Consider the following 16,885-nt stretch of genomic DNA (forward strand, 5'->3'; position numbering starts at 1 on the left):
ACCATGTGAAAGTGGTCTGATTTGATGTATGTGTTTAGTATTCTTAGGTCTAGGATTGGTCTTAGCGTTTTGTCCTTCTTTGGTATTAAGAAGTACAGTGAATAAACACCTGTGTTTATTTGTGTGTTTGGTACTAACTCGATTGCATTCTTTTGCAATAGTGCTTGAACTTCTATCTCCAGGAGCTCGGAATGATGTTTTGATAAATGTTGTGCTCTCGGTGGTATGTTTGGAGGGAATTGTAGAAATTCTATGCAATAACCATTTTGGATAATTGCTAGAACCCAAGTGTCTGTAGTGATTTCCTCCCATGCTTTGTAATAATGACCTATTCTTCCCCCCACTGGTGTTGTGTGGAGGGGGTGAGTGACATGTGAGTCACTGCTTAGTTGTAGGGGTTTTGGGGCTTTGAAATTTTCCCCTATTCTTAGGGAATTGCCCTCCTCTATATTGGCCCCGAAAGCCTCCCCTGTACTGTCCCTGGTAACTGGATGTTGTTGCCTGTGAGGTACTGGCTTGTGTGGCCTGACCCCGAAACCCCCCTCTAAAGGGTGTTTTGCGGAAGGTGCTGTAATTTCCTCTGCTCTGCGCGGAGTAGAGTGCGTCCATGGCTTTAGCAGTGTCCGTGTCTTTTTTAAGTTTCTCAATCGCTGTGTCCACTTCTGGACCGAACAGTTCTTTTTCGTTGAATGGCATATTGAGAACTGCCTGCTGAATCTCTGGTTTAAACCCAGACGTTCGTAGCCATGCATGCCTTCTGATGGTCACAGATGTATTTATTGTTCTTGCAGCTGTGTCTGCTGCATCCATGGAGGAGCGTATCTGGTTGTTTGAAATGTTCTGTCCTTCCTCAACCACTTGCTTTGCCCTCTTTTGTAGGTCTTTGGGTAGATGTTCAATGAGATGTTGCATCTCATCCCAATGGGCTCTGTCATAGCGCGCAAGTAGTGCCTGAGAGTTAGCGATGCGCCACTGGTTTGTAGCTTGTGCTGCGACTCTCTTTCCAGCTGCATCGAACTTGCGGCTTTCCTTATCTGGGGGTGGTGCATCCCCAGATGTGTGGGAGTTGGCCCTTTTCCTAGCTGCTCCTACAACGACAGAATCTAGTGGCAGCTGTGTAGTGATGAAAATAGGGTCTGTAGGAGGCGCTTTATACTTTTTTTCCACCCTTGGTGTGATTGCCCTACTTTTGAGCGGCTCCTTAAAGATGTCTTTTGCGTGCCGAAGCATACCAGGGAGCATAGGCAGGCTTTGGTAGGAGCTGTGGGTGGCGGAGAGGGTGTTGAATAGAAAGTCATCCTCGACTTGTTCTGAGTGGAGGCTTACATTGTGGAATTGTGCTGCTCTAGCCACCACCTGAGAATATGCAGTACTGTCTTCTGGTGGTGATGGCTTTGTAGGGTATGCTTCGGGACTGTTATCTGACACAGGGGCGTCGTATAAGTCCCATGCGTCCTGATCCTGGTCACCTTGGCTGATGGTGGTGTGAGCCGGGGAATGTGATGGAGTTTGTGCTGGTGAGACGTGAATTATAGGTGGAGGAGAGGGTGGCGGAGTAACCTTTTTCACCATTTTTGTTTGTGGTGTTTGGTCAGTTTGAAATTCCAGTCTTCTCTTTCTCCTAATAGGGGGAAGGGTGCTTATCTTTCCTGTCCCCTGCTGTATAAAAATACGTTTCTGCGTATGGTCTACATCGGTGGATTGCAGGTCTTCCTCAAACCTATGCTTTCGCATTTGGGAGGTCATTGATTGCTCTTCTGTATAAGAGCCTGAAACTGGGTCGGTTGCAGGTTGTTTTGGCACCGAAACCCTGTCTGCATCTTTTTTCGGCTCCGAGGTGACTTTTTTCTTTTTCGGAGTCGAAACATCTCGCGTCGATCTTCGCCGGTGCCGCGGTCTCGGTGTCGAGCCGTGTCTACACCGCTATCTCGGTGTCGATGTATGTCTCCAGCACTTTCTCGTTCCGAGAAGGCTGCGTGCCGGTGTCTCGACCGGAGTCGGACGGTCTCGGCACTGTTTGGGCCTTTTTCGGTGCCGACGGTCGGTCACCGAATTTATGGGTGGAGCCATGGCCTGGTGGCAGTGGCGTCCCCTGGGCCTTGACAATCTTCTTATGAGTGGTTTTCGACGTCTTACTCACGGTTCGTGGATCGTCGAATTCCTCGGAGTCCGATTCGTGTATCGAAAAGGTTTCTTCCTCTTCTTGTATCTCGAACTCTCGGTGGGCTGCCGGCGTGGACGCCATTTGAAGTCTTCTGGCTCGACGGTCTCGGAGTGTTTTTCGGGACCGGAACGCACGACAGGCCTCGCAAGTGTCTTCACTGTGCTCAGGTGACAGGCACAGGTTACAGACCAAGTGTTGGTCTGTATAGGGGTATTTGTTGTGGCATTTGGGACAGAAACGGAACGGGGTCCGTTCCATCGGCGTTCTTCTACACGCGGTCGGGGCGAGCAGGCCCCGACGGGGGATCGAAAACTACCCCGAAGGGCTCCGGAGCTTTTCGATCTTCGATGCGGTGTTGATTCTAACTACGCCGATCCCGAACGCAACAATACCGACGAAAATCTTCCGAAATTTAGCTGTTTTTCCGTTCCGAAACTCGGAGCGACAGGAACACGTCCGAACCCGATGGCGGAAAAAAAACAATCGAAGATGGAGTCGACGCCCATGCGCAATGGAGACAAAAGGAGGAGTCACTCGGTCCCGTGACTCGAAAGACTTCTTCGAAGAAAAACAACTTGTAACGCTCCGACCCAACACCAGATGGCGAGCTATGCAAAACATGCGTATCTACAGCGACAGATGCCATCGAACACATCTTATCGTATCTCTTGTGTCAAAGGATATTTCCTGAAAGTAGCAGTTACTTTGAGTAAGCCATTACCTATTCAAGCATTAGTGCTCTGGTTCAGACAATAATAATTTACAACAGAACGTGATAGACTTTTTGTTCTGGTTTGAAACAAGCATTCTACTAATGGAATGAGTATAGTAAATATCTGGTATTGCAGGGGCGTTAAAAAAAAAAAAAGGGATATATATTCTACCTGTGAGGACGTCTCTTGAAAATTTAGCGATTACGAAACACGATTTAAAAAGTCTGTTGAAAAGTAAAAATTGCAACAGCGGGCTGCTGTGAAGTAATTCAAAACAGTAGAGCCCCCGAAGAAAGTGAAAAGGGCCCCGTTACTCTGGCATATTTCACAGATATCGATTTGTCTTGGGATGAAGTGGGGCCCCAATGAAGTTTTGAGGAGGCCTCTGCGTTTCTATTGATACTAGATCGGAAATCGCATTTCTGAATAGCTGATGCGTTGAACTGTGCTTTAGAGTTAATGCTTTGAATTAAAATTGTGGTGAAACAAAATGTGTTCACTTCACTTTATAAAGCAAAAATGAGTCCGTGTACAAAAAAAAGTAGTTTCTGAGGTAACAAGGAGATAGGATTTACGGCACCCACATAAATTTCCAGCTGTAAATTCTAACATTAGTAATATTCAGATGCACCGCAGGAGGAAGCTGCACTATACTCTGTGTTAGCTACTTGCCCTGCCAATGAACAGGTATTAAAAAGGAACCTAGCTGGAAACTGCGTAAATCAGTAACACTGCTTTAGGTTTCTGGACTACAAGTTCTTGTCGCCAGGGAACGTTTACATTGAGAGATGAGAGACAAATTTACTGTTTGGTCACAGCGCAGCTTTACACTGGTTTTGCATAATTATCTTGGCATTTTTCTTACACTAAACCAGAGGTTTACAACCTTTTGACTACAGTGGAGCCCCACTTTACCGTTACTGGAACCTGGGGACCCCCAGTGAATCATTATTGGAATCTGGGGACGACCCACTGAGTCACTACAGTAAGACGGGGCCCTCGGCCTTAACTTCGTTTGTGGTTTGAACCGCAAAACAATACACAAAAAATACATAAACAAACACTAATCAAACACATACAGAAATGATAACACATTTTATTTAATTTGCTAATAAATATAAATAAATAAATAAAATACATTTTAATAGGAAGATTGGAGCTATTCTAAATTCAACTGAAGCCACACATGGTCCATACTATATTCTGTTTGATACACGTGTAGTGCTCCCACGAATCAATCGGAGGATACTGATTTTATTTTTAGCCTTCAATCTCAAATTGCTTGAAATTTACAGTATGTTTTAAAACTTTCAATCATACATTTTACCACTTTATTTATTTACACTTTATTAATATGTTAGTACTATTTAATTTTCTAAGTAGTCGTGGACCCCCGGGGATGCTTTGTGGAACCTCAGGTGTACCCACACCACAGGTTGGGAACCACTGTACTAAACCAAGTTTAATATGCCCAACAAACAAAAGAATACAAACTATGAAGTTCCAAATCTGGAAACAGTCATAAGGATTTGCTTACCTCGCGGAGTGTTGGTTTGCCTTTAAAAAAATCTGTGTTTTTGCTGCTTTTTGGGGGTGCAAATTTGGGATTTAGAAATGCACATCCGTTGGCAATAGCTTCAAGAGGAGCAGGGCCTTCGTAGGGGAACCCAAGACCAACAAACAACTGTAAAATTAAAAAAACATTGTTTGGGAATCGATAAGTTGATTAACAAAGCTTTCCAAATTGTATCTACATCAAGCAGTATCAAACTGATGAAGCAGCGTTTATCATACATTCCTCCATAAGGGATGAAAAAGGCACAGAGAACAGTTTAATACTTTAAATTTAGTGTCAGAACTTGAGTTATTACATTCGAGTTTGGTACCGCTACCATCTCAATAACACAATCTAGTTAGATCACAACACAGTACAATGAGAAACTGCTTTATTCCCTGGTCGTTTGTAGCAGGCAATTCCCTAGAATAATATGCTTTACTTCAACCAGTAACACATGGCAATAAAGACAAGAATACAACATAATACAAATCCTAAACCAGATAAAAATACATGTAAAATGTAAATGTCAAAATTACACCACAAAAAAGAAATCAATAAAATTGTACTCAGGGGATTATGGCTTTTTAAAATTTAAAGGCAAGAATGTCAAAAATAACTATAGGAACAATGGATTTATGAAACTCACCACTGTAGTTCTATGTACATTACCTAGAAATGGACACCAGAGGTCACCCTTATATCAGAAACACCAAGGAAATGATGGGAGCAAACTGTTCTTTTGATCATTTTCTCAGTACTCGTCGGGGAGACCATGGTCCTAGTTTCAAGTGTGAGACATAGTACACCCCTCCCTAAAAAGAACCTATCTATCATGCCAGAGGTCCTCCACCCAAATATAATAAAATCTGTGGAACATGGTGGGAATATTTACATATAACTGCTGTATAAAGCCACTGTTTCACAATGTTAAAAAAATATTTGATCTCCTATGGACATAATGTGCTGGGTCCGCAAGTTGCCTGTAATGTACTCATTTGTTCTAACAAAGTAATAAAAATGTACTGAAAAAAGAGAAAACTCCCTGCCTGTGCTTCCTGATATAACCAAATTTCTTGAAGGTGCTGGAAAAGTCTCTCCTGGTCTATTCTGCAACTCCTAGTTGCTCAAGGCATGTTTCTCCATCCAGGTCTCTCACCAACTGCACCCTTACTGAATCAAGCGCAGTCAACACACAAATGGGCAGTTGGAACTTCCTTACACAATAAAGGCCTCCTCCCAGTCTCTGCGTCCCAGAAAAAGTGAAGAGACTAGCCAGATGAACCTTTGAGAGCATTTGCTGTCCCTCAGTGCAAGTGGGGGGATAAGGAGTGCTTCAGGTGTCTATACCTAGAAAGTGTGGGCGTGGCTAGCCTTATATATGTCTTTTATATTATTATTTAATTGGTGTCACATATAGGGTAACCATCAATTACCCTTAGAGGTCAATCCGGACCTTTGGACTCGCATAGGAGTGTGATAACGTCTTAAACAACATTAAACATCAATTCAATACATTTGCACACAATAGTATTTGATTATGGAGCCATTAACTTTCACACAGCATGACCAATGTGGCCACGAATCACCACAACAATTTAGTAAAGTTCAAAACATTTATTACCCTAAATTAACAACGCTAAAGTCATATAAATCATATGAAGAACCAAATGATACAAATACAGAAACAACACAGGCTGACCAAAACGTCTAAAGAACCTTAATTTAACTAATACGTTTAACATCAGACACTCAAGAATAACAATATCAAGTAACAATGAAAGAGTATGAAAAATAGAAATTGAATACATTTAGTTAACACAGATGAATCAATAACAATTCAATATTATTTGAATCAAATTTTCAATATGTCATCCTTAATTATTACACTGATTAGCAATGCATGTAGGGACATACATGCAAAAAGGAAAAACAGAAAAAAATCAATTTAGAAAACATCTAGCTAGGGCTCTAACCAAAAATGCAGTTGAATTTCTAAAAGAGAGAAAACATAAAATCTTGCAAAGATATCAACTGCATATTTGGTTATACCTTTCCTTAATGGATTGAATCAGCAAGCAGCGAAGTCTTCCTTAGTACAGCATCTTCGGTCTTCATTAGAACAGGCCATCAACAGGGGACACAGTTCAGTAATGTTTGGCCTTATTGTATCTGAACCGTCAATGGCAGAAAGCTAAGGACACAACACATCATTTCGATTGCAGAGCAAATAAAATTCTGATAGTCTCAGAGTCTGAGAAAAGAACAATTGAACTTACATCATTTAAACTTTGCAAAATTAAAACCCTAGAAAGTAACTAGCTAGGATGCCACTGGACAGTCTTGGGGTGGTTTAGGTCGTAGCCAATAAGCTTTACTCCACATTTCAGAAGTATCTTTTCCTCATTTTCTGTATTCATGATTGGACCATCTTCTCTTGCTCCTGGTCATCAGTATCCGCAGTACACTACAATTGTTGCACATTATACATGAGCACTAAAGAGTAGTGTTCCTGGGTACATACTATCTCATCCCAGGAAGAGCAAACATTACATACAGAAGATCATAACTCTCTCACAATATCTTAGCTACAGAGGATGTTCTATCTAACTATCTGCCTAATACATTTTAAGACGTTTTATGAGAGGTCAGAAAACAAATGAACAGTAAACACTGAGTTTCTATAAACTGCTGAGACAGAGACATTGCGCAGGCCTTTTAAATGTAGAATTAGCTTTAGGCATGTTCATGTAGGCCCATATTTAATAAAAATGTAATTCACATTTAAACCTAATAATCATATAATTCAATCACATCAGTGTTCATATTAATTCGCATTGATAAATAACATAACATTTCTACATTAAACATTAATATTTTTCTATTTATCCATAATGTTTATGGTACCATACTACATGATGCACATTTAAACACACATTTTACTCTAATAATCAGTACTTTAATACTTCAAAATTTTATTAACTTGCTCTCTAACAAAAGTCAGGATGAGTTACTCCTTTCTTCAGATGCTTTGCCAGGTTTGGGACCTTTGACGATTTGGTGGTGAGATATCATTTTATTCTGCTCACTAAGCCAGTGAATGCAGAATTCTCTACAACTAATGCTGTCAGAAAGTGAACCCAAACTCAACTCCTTTTTTCGATATTTACTTTTTAACCTTACTATATATCCCTTCCCTGAGACCCTCATCGTAAAATGAACAAGTTGGGTCACACCGTCCCCAACCACCACTGCCATTCACTTTAAGTCCCCTCTCAGAGTCACCCACTATGGAAAGGAGGAAACCTCCCCTTTTCCTAATCTGGGAACAGCTTCTCCTCCTGGTGTAGGAAGAGGCTAAGGTCTGAGGGATCTTAATGCATAAAAATGTTCCTGTCATTTGAGCTTCCCTATTGATCTTTATCTTCAAGCAATTACACACTACATGCTCAGGGAAAAAGTACACACACTCTGACCCTGAATAGCAGTGTCATAGTACATAGAGTCCTAAAAGCAGCAAAACTAAATAAGCATTTGCAATGCAATAGGTCTTGCATATGCAAGAATTAGAGCTATTGGCATTGTAAATGATGTTGTCTCTTACCTGTGTGTTTTAGTTTGCTTTCACTCAAGAGCCTCTTATCCGCAAAGCGATACGAAAAAATGGTTTTGGTAAAAGAAGTTAAGAGTTCTATTCTAATGTCAACGTGCTGAACCAGAACGCCAAGTTTGGTAAAAAAATATTGAGTAGTAATGGGCAAAAGCACCTTGCCTCCAACTGTAAGTATGCAAAACGACTGTAGATTGGTTTGGGGACCTCTGTGTAGTACAGTCTCATCACCCATGAGTGACTCTATGTTATTGTTCCAATTAATCTAAAATGTCCATCTCTCTAGACTTTTTAAAGCATTACAATTTTAGAAAACTACGAAGAATACTGAACCATTCTATGCACGCAGAGGTTTTCACAAACAAACTAACAGTAAAATAAGTAAAAATAAAACACTTGCAGACAGTGTATGTGCGCTGCCTAGGCTCCACCTAAAAATGAGGACTGGGATCACGAGCTCCCGATTGAAGAAGAATACAGGTAAATAATGGTTTTATTCACAGGCACTAATAAAAACAGTTAGCTAAACAGTACCTTTAAGAAGATTTAAGGTCAGCATGCATTCACCCACAAGGTTTATAAATCATTTTGCAAGAAACCAAACATAAACAAGCAATACAAATTAAGAGGAAGTCGCTGACTGAAATATGGAGTGGGCAGGGATCAGCACAATTGGTTATCGAAATAAAAAACAAAAACCTTCCACTCTGCCTCCTTATCTTACACAGGTGATGTTACAAGTGCCTTGGTTCACGGAGGACAGAGGGGTGTTTTTTTTTTTTTTTAATCAGTCTTCCAGCAGCCACACAGAGGAATTCCCCTGATTCATATACCTCCCTGCACCAGTCGGAGTGTCCATTAGGTGTGAAAAGGGGGATTTTGTGGGCAGTGGACAGCACTGAATAATAACGTCACACAAGAGAAAACCTGAGCATTTATATATTCAGGTGTAGCCAAATCCACTACAAACACCAAGCACACCTGTGGAAAACAGTGATTTGTGCCTCTTAATAACCACCGTAGAGGCCGCAGCAAGCGCCCAGGCGCAAGAATTTCCACGTTGTCCTACATCACCTGCTTCAAAAAAACATGGTAAAAAGAGGGGCAATCAACACTTCACAAAATAGAACACACAAGTCGGAGATAGCTGTGAATAAGTGCACAGTTTGTCTAACCGGAAGCGGTTTGTAGCAAGTTTGTTGAACACTTTCAACACATGAAATAACTGTGTTAAATGGCAGTTTTTGTTTTAATGGATGGCAAAATGGGGAAGGTATTAGCATGGGACCTAAATGTAAGCAACGTGATGCTAAGGTCAGAGCTGCCGACTTTGGCACTGGGGAATGAGATTCGAGTCTTGGCGTTGGCTCAGCAGCTTGTGATTCCGGAAAATCACTTAATCTCTACATGGCAGTGAATATAAATCTAAAATGAATGTGACCTTGTGGGCCAGGTAAGGGGCAAGCGGGAGGAGAGTAACTGGTTTCTGAAGCACAGTGCCAGTAGCGTAATGGGGCAAAGAGGGCAGGAGGAATGGAATGGGGTAGAAGAAATAGTTACCAAAGACAAAGGGCACCGATGGACCTAGAACAGCTGCACTGAAGTTAGTAACCACTAAATCTAACAACGGTGCTCAACCCCTTATAGTTTCACTGCCGGAAATCACTGTACATGTACACAAAATCTCAATACAGAGGGAACACCTAAAATCAATGTTGCACAAAAATAATCTCCAAAAGAGAATTGTATCACATAATCATTGCACAAATGTTTCTTCTAGTAATCCATAGAAATCCATTTAGGAGGAGGTAGCCAATCAGTTTCCAATGACAATGTCTTTATTAATTATCCATGAAGAACTTCAGCCCAGCCAACATGTTTCATCCCATGAAGGACTTCAACAGGGTTTACATAATCTGTTGAGTTGTCATCATGGTTCAGGGCTGCCACTACAAGGCACGGACCTTGACACACGGGTCACTCCACTCTATAGATCCCACTTGGGAGAGGATATTACTGTATACATGAATGCTAGAAATGACACAGAATTAGTGTGAATTTGTATCTCCATATAATAACGATTGCTTGTCACATAGTAGTTTTGATGACAATACATCTTCGGATTGCCCTGAACCATAATGCCAATTCAATTTTGGGAAGAAGCAATAGTACCTGTATCATAGCGGTTGGCCACTAATCAAGTGGAATTAATCTGTACTGGGCGGTGCTCCTCACCTTAGAAGGGAAGCGATGCATTAGGTGCATGAACCAATCAGGAGGCAGCAAAGAAGAACGACACTGAAGTCAACTTGTGGTGAGCAGCAGGCGGGATTCAAAGTCCAATATCGAATACAGCAGGTCTTGCTGACAATGCATTAGTGCTGCCTAGGCTCAACCTAAAAATGGGCTTTCATTGCAAATTACTGCCAATCCTAATATCTAGTAAAGATATGAGGTCTGTATCCCCAAATGCTTTCCCACTCACAAATTAACTTAAAATGAAGTATTATTGACAACATACTGCAGACACTCTGGGTCTGATGACTGACAAGAGTAATGACCGTAAAGTTTCTTAATTTTTGCTCCCAGTTGAAGCACAATCCTGCTTCAACTGACCTTATTTTTGCTCTCCAAAGTTTAAATCTGACTGTACTTATCAGTAGTTGGAAAGTATGTGAGGACTGAACCTATTCGGGGTGCCTAAGATGCCACCGTATGACAAAGGAAAAGCTACTACTGCTAAGCACTGGTCAAAGCACCTTTAGCTCATTTGTGAAAATCTCAGCTAAAGAACTTGGAACAGATTGCCTTTCAATTGCTTTTTCAAGTTTCTATAGTGGTTTCCGATCTTAGTGTCAAAAGAAGCCTTCTCCATACGTTGGCAGTAGGAAGAGGAAAGTGTCTTCCCAGTTGGAGGACAGCTTTGAAGTGGACATGACCAGCTGATTTCATTTAAACTTCTAAGCATGTTAGATGGCCTACAAAGTGCTAGTGTAGTACTTGATCATGCAGCTGCCAGATTTTGTTAACATTTGAAGGATTAACAGTTTAGCTTTTAGAGAGTATTTTGGCTTAATGGAAGAACTTTAATTTTACTTTTGACGAGGGCCTCCCACCTTCCAAGCGGTCCCATGGGAAAGTGAGTTTTCTCTATATTTAACATGTCTATCCTATTTTTTTTTCTAAATCTCTCTCCTCCACTGCCTACCTCTACCTATGACTCTATCTTCCTACTCTGGAATTTTAGGGATTTTTGGTGTTCAGAGAAAGACATAGTTCAACTGTTTTTGTTAGACCCAATTAGTGTTTAACATATAGGGCCTAATTACAACCTTGGCAGAGGTGATTACTCCGTCCCAAATTTGACGGATATCCCGCCTGCCGTGTTACAGGTTCCATAGGATATAACAGGACTTGTAATACAGCGGGTGGGATATCCATCACATTTGGGACAGAGTAATCCCCTATGCCAAGGTCGTAATCAGGCCCATAATTTAGTACTGCATGGCATCATGCATGCTTGAACTAACAGAAGATGTGTTGTAAATATCAAATTTGTTCTGTCCTGGGGCCCGCACATATGCCTTACCAAGTCCCCTAAAATCCTTATAATGACAGTTGCACATCCAGACACGAAATATATCCCTTCCCGGCTAGGCATTGTAGTATACTGCTGGACATGTCATTCAGCAACCCACTCCTTGGGGGCAGTCCTAACACCCAACCCACACCCATCTATCACAGGCCTCACAAGTCAGGTGTCACTGCCAATAAAAGGGGCTGGGCGCATGTGCCCTGGGCTAATTATACCCACTAATTCCTAGTGTCTGCGTCATCACTTTATCTTTTTCCTTTATCCTGATCACAGTGGGGAGAGCGGGTCTTGACCAGGATCCGTTTACTCCTGTGGTTGCACAAGCGACTATGCAGTGGCTCCTCTGTGCTCATGCAGCAGCCCAGACGGAGCACACATGCAGCAGCCCAGATGCAGCACGCATGCAGCCCCAGCACAGACCACACGCAGTCCCATGCCAGCTCATCCAATGGGCCTTCACAAGCACGAGAGATAAACTTGACACTCCTACGCCGAAGGATTCCAGGAGGTAGCAAAGTCTTGTAGTAGAGACTGCGTGTTTTTTTAAGGCCAAATATATTTTTGCTTTTAGATTATTTATTTTTTTAGATTGAGGACAGCCAGGCATCATAAATATTTGCAAAAAGGCACGACAAAATAAAAGAAGCAGTGACAAAGTCAAAAGTATGCTAGGCAATGGCAGATATATTGCTTTTGCCAATGTCTGTTCTGCAGTCTTCTGTGGCACTGCTAATACAATAGCAATATTTGAAAACAGCGATTCTTCTATAAAGGTCAACATATTGGCAACTCTCATTGCGACACTGTAACCGTGACAAATGATGTATATAAATGCGAAAGCAGAGTGACAGGCAACTGATTTTACAAATATGCTTTTTAATACTGCGCAAAGTACATAACCTGGTATGTCTATAGCCTCTACCTACAAACTTTAATCTACCTAGCAGCCTCCTTCCCTTCTCAAGTCCAGAAAAAGAAGCAACGGATTTGCTCAGAAGAAACACCTAACAATAACAAGTCTGTAAAAGACTGGAATGGAAAGTTTTGGGCTATTAAGTGAAATAATGTCTTCTCAGTCAACGGTAACTCCTTTTACTTTGAGTTTGGAAAGCGATTCGGTGGTTTGAGTACAGTTCAAAGTAAATACTTGACTAGAATCTGCAGGTTTTACAACATTAACCTTTCAAAATAAGCACACCTATATTTTAACGGAACAGTTTGTAAGCCACGGTGCAGTTAGCCAAGTGAAACACCAGATGTCACACATACCTAAGAAATTACGAGAAGCTCGTTTACGCAAACACTATTTGGAAAGGGCAACAGGCTGAATAGCGCGAAAACGTACTTAGTTGCAAGTAAAGATGGTGATTGTTTCAAAATCCTTTTACTGCCTTATTATGAAAGTAGATTTTTTTGGTTGGTAATGTGTGATCAGAATATTTGTGCTTAGTTGTAGTGCTTCCTTTTGTTGTGGTAGTGCTGGCACGTTGTGCCGGAATCCGGGCTCAATAATCACAAACAAGCAAATGAGACACCATCACTATTCTCACTACTAGATCTTTGAACTTGGCAAAGAGTGTAGTAGTCAGAATCATTCAATTGCAATCAATGACCTTATAGTATAGACAATTCTAGACACCATGAACAATTTAACACTAAATCAAACTCCAAACAGAATAAAGTTTCAAAGCTTTGGTTTATGTGAATCCCAAAATCAATGTCACATAAAAGGTGTGCAAAACTAAGTTATAAACATACATGAAAACCATTTGCTCACCGAAACGGCTGAAAAAATGTAACCTACTAAACATCAATACTATTAAACACTCTAAAAGAATAATATAGATTAGCAGCAACACAATATGCACATTATTATCAGATTTCAGAGCAGATGATGGAGACATCAGTAAATCATCTAAGTACAGTTTTTCACAATTAATTTCAGATTTCAGGTTTCAGGGCTGGGCCATTCCTGTCACTAACACAAATTTAGACTTGCGTGGGAACGGGCTAACACATGCAGGCAAAAGCAAAAAGAAAAGTAAATTAAAAAAAATCTGTAATACTTCATCAGGCAGGATGGTCACTTTCGTCCGGCGCCAGTTGACAGCAGCATCAGGATCATGCAGAACATGGGTTGCAGAAATACATCATTCCAGCTTTCTACTTCAACAACTTCCTCTTGCGATTGCTCCTTGCACTGCTCTCATTCAGTTATCTGCCCACTATCCTGTATCTATCGATTCACCCCATGTTCAGGTTGAGCGCGCAAGGGCTTTAACCTGTTGTAAGTATTGTGGGTTTTAACCAAGCCCACCTCATGCCCATCACTTTCATTCTTTCAAGAGCCTGCTTATAAAAATCCCTCGAAATCATTGGTAAATGCTTTACATTTCTCCCCCCCTTGGGGTGGTTTTGTTACCACCTTGCAGACTGACCCTCCTACGTGGATTATTGCACGATTGGTGATATGTTTTGCAGTGGCAGTTTTTCCCGTTGAAACTCTCCTTCATGCGTATGCTCATGGCGGCCATGGCGCTTTACAGTTTCATACAGCGCAAACTCAATCAGCAGTATTGGAGCTCTTTGCATGACTACCAGGTACATCACAATGTTTATTTTGACTCTCCTTCATGCTCTGTGGCAGCCGTGCTGCTTTAAGGTTTCATTGAGCACTAACTTGTTTAAATAGAAAATATTTGCCTTTCTGTTGTGTACCTGGAGTCAGTTCCAACTTGTATTACCCAGGCAATCGTCTGATTCCTGCAGTGATGTTGCAGGGACTCAGAACACACCAGTAGCATGGCCAGCATGATCAGTATTGTTATCGAAGGCCCTGGACCCTGGGGCTTCAGGCTCGTCGGTGAGAAGGACTTTGGCCAGCCTCTCATCATCTCCAGGGTAAGGGTACAATACGCCCATAATTCCGGGCACGATGCCCCCAGCCTCAGGCTCTGCTCCCGGCATCCATTCTTATCTCTGCTTTACAGGCCCTCCTTTTTATTCTCAACTTCAGAAAGGCCACAGTTTGCTTCCCACAGAAAGGTTTCTGCTGCTTCAAAATATTCAAACAACTCGCCTGAAGTATGCTAATGAGGAGCATGCAAGGATGAGAAGAGACATCTCCTGTCACTTCTCCAGTAGCTTGTTGCTGATGTCTAACTGTTGTGTCCTGCTCCTTAAATGTTGTGACAGTGGCTGCAAATGCTGCTTAGGATTGGTCAGTTGCCACACCTTGAATCTGCCCTCATCTAGTGGGCCGGTGTTCCTGGAAACAGAAGGCTTTCCCAAACCTTTGACTCCAAAACACATCCCGGGAAGTTCCAGCTGAGTAAGAGTGTAACTCCTTGTGCCCTTGTTTTTATGCACTTGGTGAATGTCCTGTAACACAGAATGAGGCATCATGTAGTGAGCTTTGACCCAGGCCCTGCTCCGTTGCACAGACTCAGAATACTGAAATAATCCCGAGTTTGTACACAAAATTCTGACACCATCACGTAGGCATAGCGTGGTCTCTGTGAAAAAGCTGCTCTTGTAGTACTACTGGAACTGAACTGTTCATTCTGGACAGCTGCTGGTTTCTAGCTTTTAGTGCACCAGGTTTGTGTCTGAGTGATAACAGCATAAACATTGCTGGCTCCAGCCATGCTGCGTACTTCACTTTTCTTGCCTCAACTTCACTGCCTCCAAAATGGAATTGACTGGCCAATCCTTGTGATTCCCAAACTAATGCATTCACAAATATAGTTTCCATGTCCTGTTGATAGAGTGGGGAACTTGGTTACATATTTGGTCTCCCTTTCCCAAATGGTGCATGCCTATTGCCTCCCAATGTATTACAACTGCCCAGGAGAAACTATCTGATAAAAGGCAAGCATAACATTGATTTGAATTAACACCTTCTTTCTCAAAATTAATTATTTTGTCTTCTTATCATTATAATAGATGTAGAAATCTTGCTGCTAAGATTGCAGTTTTTTGCTTTTACCTGCACTTTTTTGTTAAGAAGTGCAACTTGGTTGCTAGAAAGTCTTTTGCTATGGGACTATTCTTCACTCCTTCCCACTTTGCTTGGGAACTTCCCTTGCTTATACTTGCTTGAAGGAAGCTTCTCAAAAGAACAGCCACTTTCAAGTATTTTAATCCTACATGCTCTGTCTGTCTAGATCATCTCTGGGTCCCAACAATAGGTTGGCAGGGACCCCAAAATAATAACCCCTTACACCATTCAGTACATTTTTAAGCTCTCTTATAGCTGGAACTTTTGTTTTACCTGGGAGTCGTTTGTGTTTTAAGGACCTTGCTTCAAATAATATTCCAGTAGCTCTGCTAGCTCTTTATTTATATGCAGGTCCACTGGAATTATATGGCAAAAAAGTCCAATTATTTATTTAGAATGTCAATGGCTCTAACTCAAGCAAATGCAAGACCAATTGTATGCTTATCCCTCTCTGTTTTCTCCATTGTATGTCTTATCTTCTGCCTTCTTAACCCTTATGAGAGCACACAACTCCTCTCCTATCTCTCAGAGTAAACACAGAGTCAGGCCCCAGGCAAACAAGGAGATAGCCTGCTAAATAAACTGTAGGGGATGCATGGCGAGTTGGGCCCCTGACCCCCTGGAACACCCAAGCCACTACACCAGCTGCACCACTGATATTTACAACCATGGACAAGAAATAAAATACAAGTTAGCAGTAAAGGTGAGAAATAAATAGAGCAGAATGGTAATGTGCTAAAAAAGGAAGGGATAGAGATGGGATGCAAGTGGTGGGAGAACAAACAGCAACAACACAGACAGGGAAGACCTGTGGCAATCTCTTTCATGCGATGCATGAGAAAACACCAAAACATGCAATACAGGGGAAGGGCAGTCTTTGTGTATCACATTAAAATGGTCAGTACTGCCTGAGGAGATGCTGAAACTGATGATTAGAAAATGCATACGCTGGTTGGCAGGTGCACCCAAATATTCCTCCTCCAGTATTCAAGGAACGAGTGATGAAATAATTTAATTCCGAAGAAACTTCTAGCAGTGTGCTCTCTACTTCTGCTGTTACAACTATACTTCGTTTCTGCAAACAGTGGCACCACTTGACATACAAAGGCAGTGTGAAGCAAGATGAACTGACAAGGTGTGCTAGGATGTCCGCTCCTGCCAGCACACATCTTCCCAGAAAACACCCTGTCGTCCAACAATATTGGATAGAGTAGGGAGTTTCCACTACAACTGCTGTAATTAGATGCT

General features: G+C 41.7%; 1 protein-coding gene across 2 annotated transcripts in view; it reads right to left on the reverse strand.

Annotated features, from left to right (window-relative positions):
* Window positions 1-16,885, reverse strand: part of MGAT5 (alpha-1,6-mannosylglycoprotein 6-beta-N-acetylglucosaminyltransferase) — a 599,358-nt gene that overhangs the window by 48,109 nt on the left and 534,364 nt on the right. For both annotated transcript variants that reach the window (XM_069224676.1, XM_069224675.1), the window contains exon 13: window positions 4,415-4,561. In XM_069224676.1, coding sequence (XP_069080777.1) covers window positions 4,415-4,561 — 147 coding nt within the window. The remainder of the gene's footprint in view (window positions 1-4,414; window positions 4,562-16,885) is intronic.

The sequence above is a fragment of the Pleurodeles waltl genome, chromosome 3_1, assembly GCF_031143425.1.
Source record: "Pleurodeles waltl isolate 20211129_DDA chromosome 3_1, aPleWal1.hap1.20221129, whole genome shotgun sequence".
Taxonomy (NCBI): Eukaryota; Metazoa; Chordata; class Amphibia; order Caudata; family Salamandridae; genus Pleurodeles; species Pleurodeles waltl.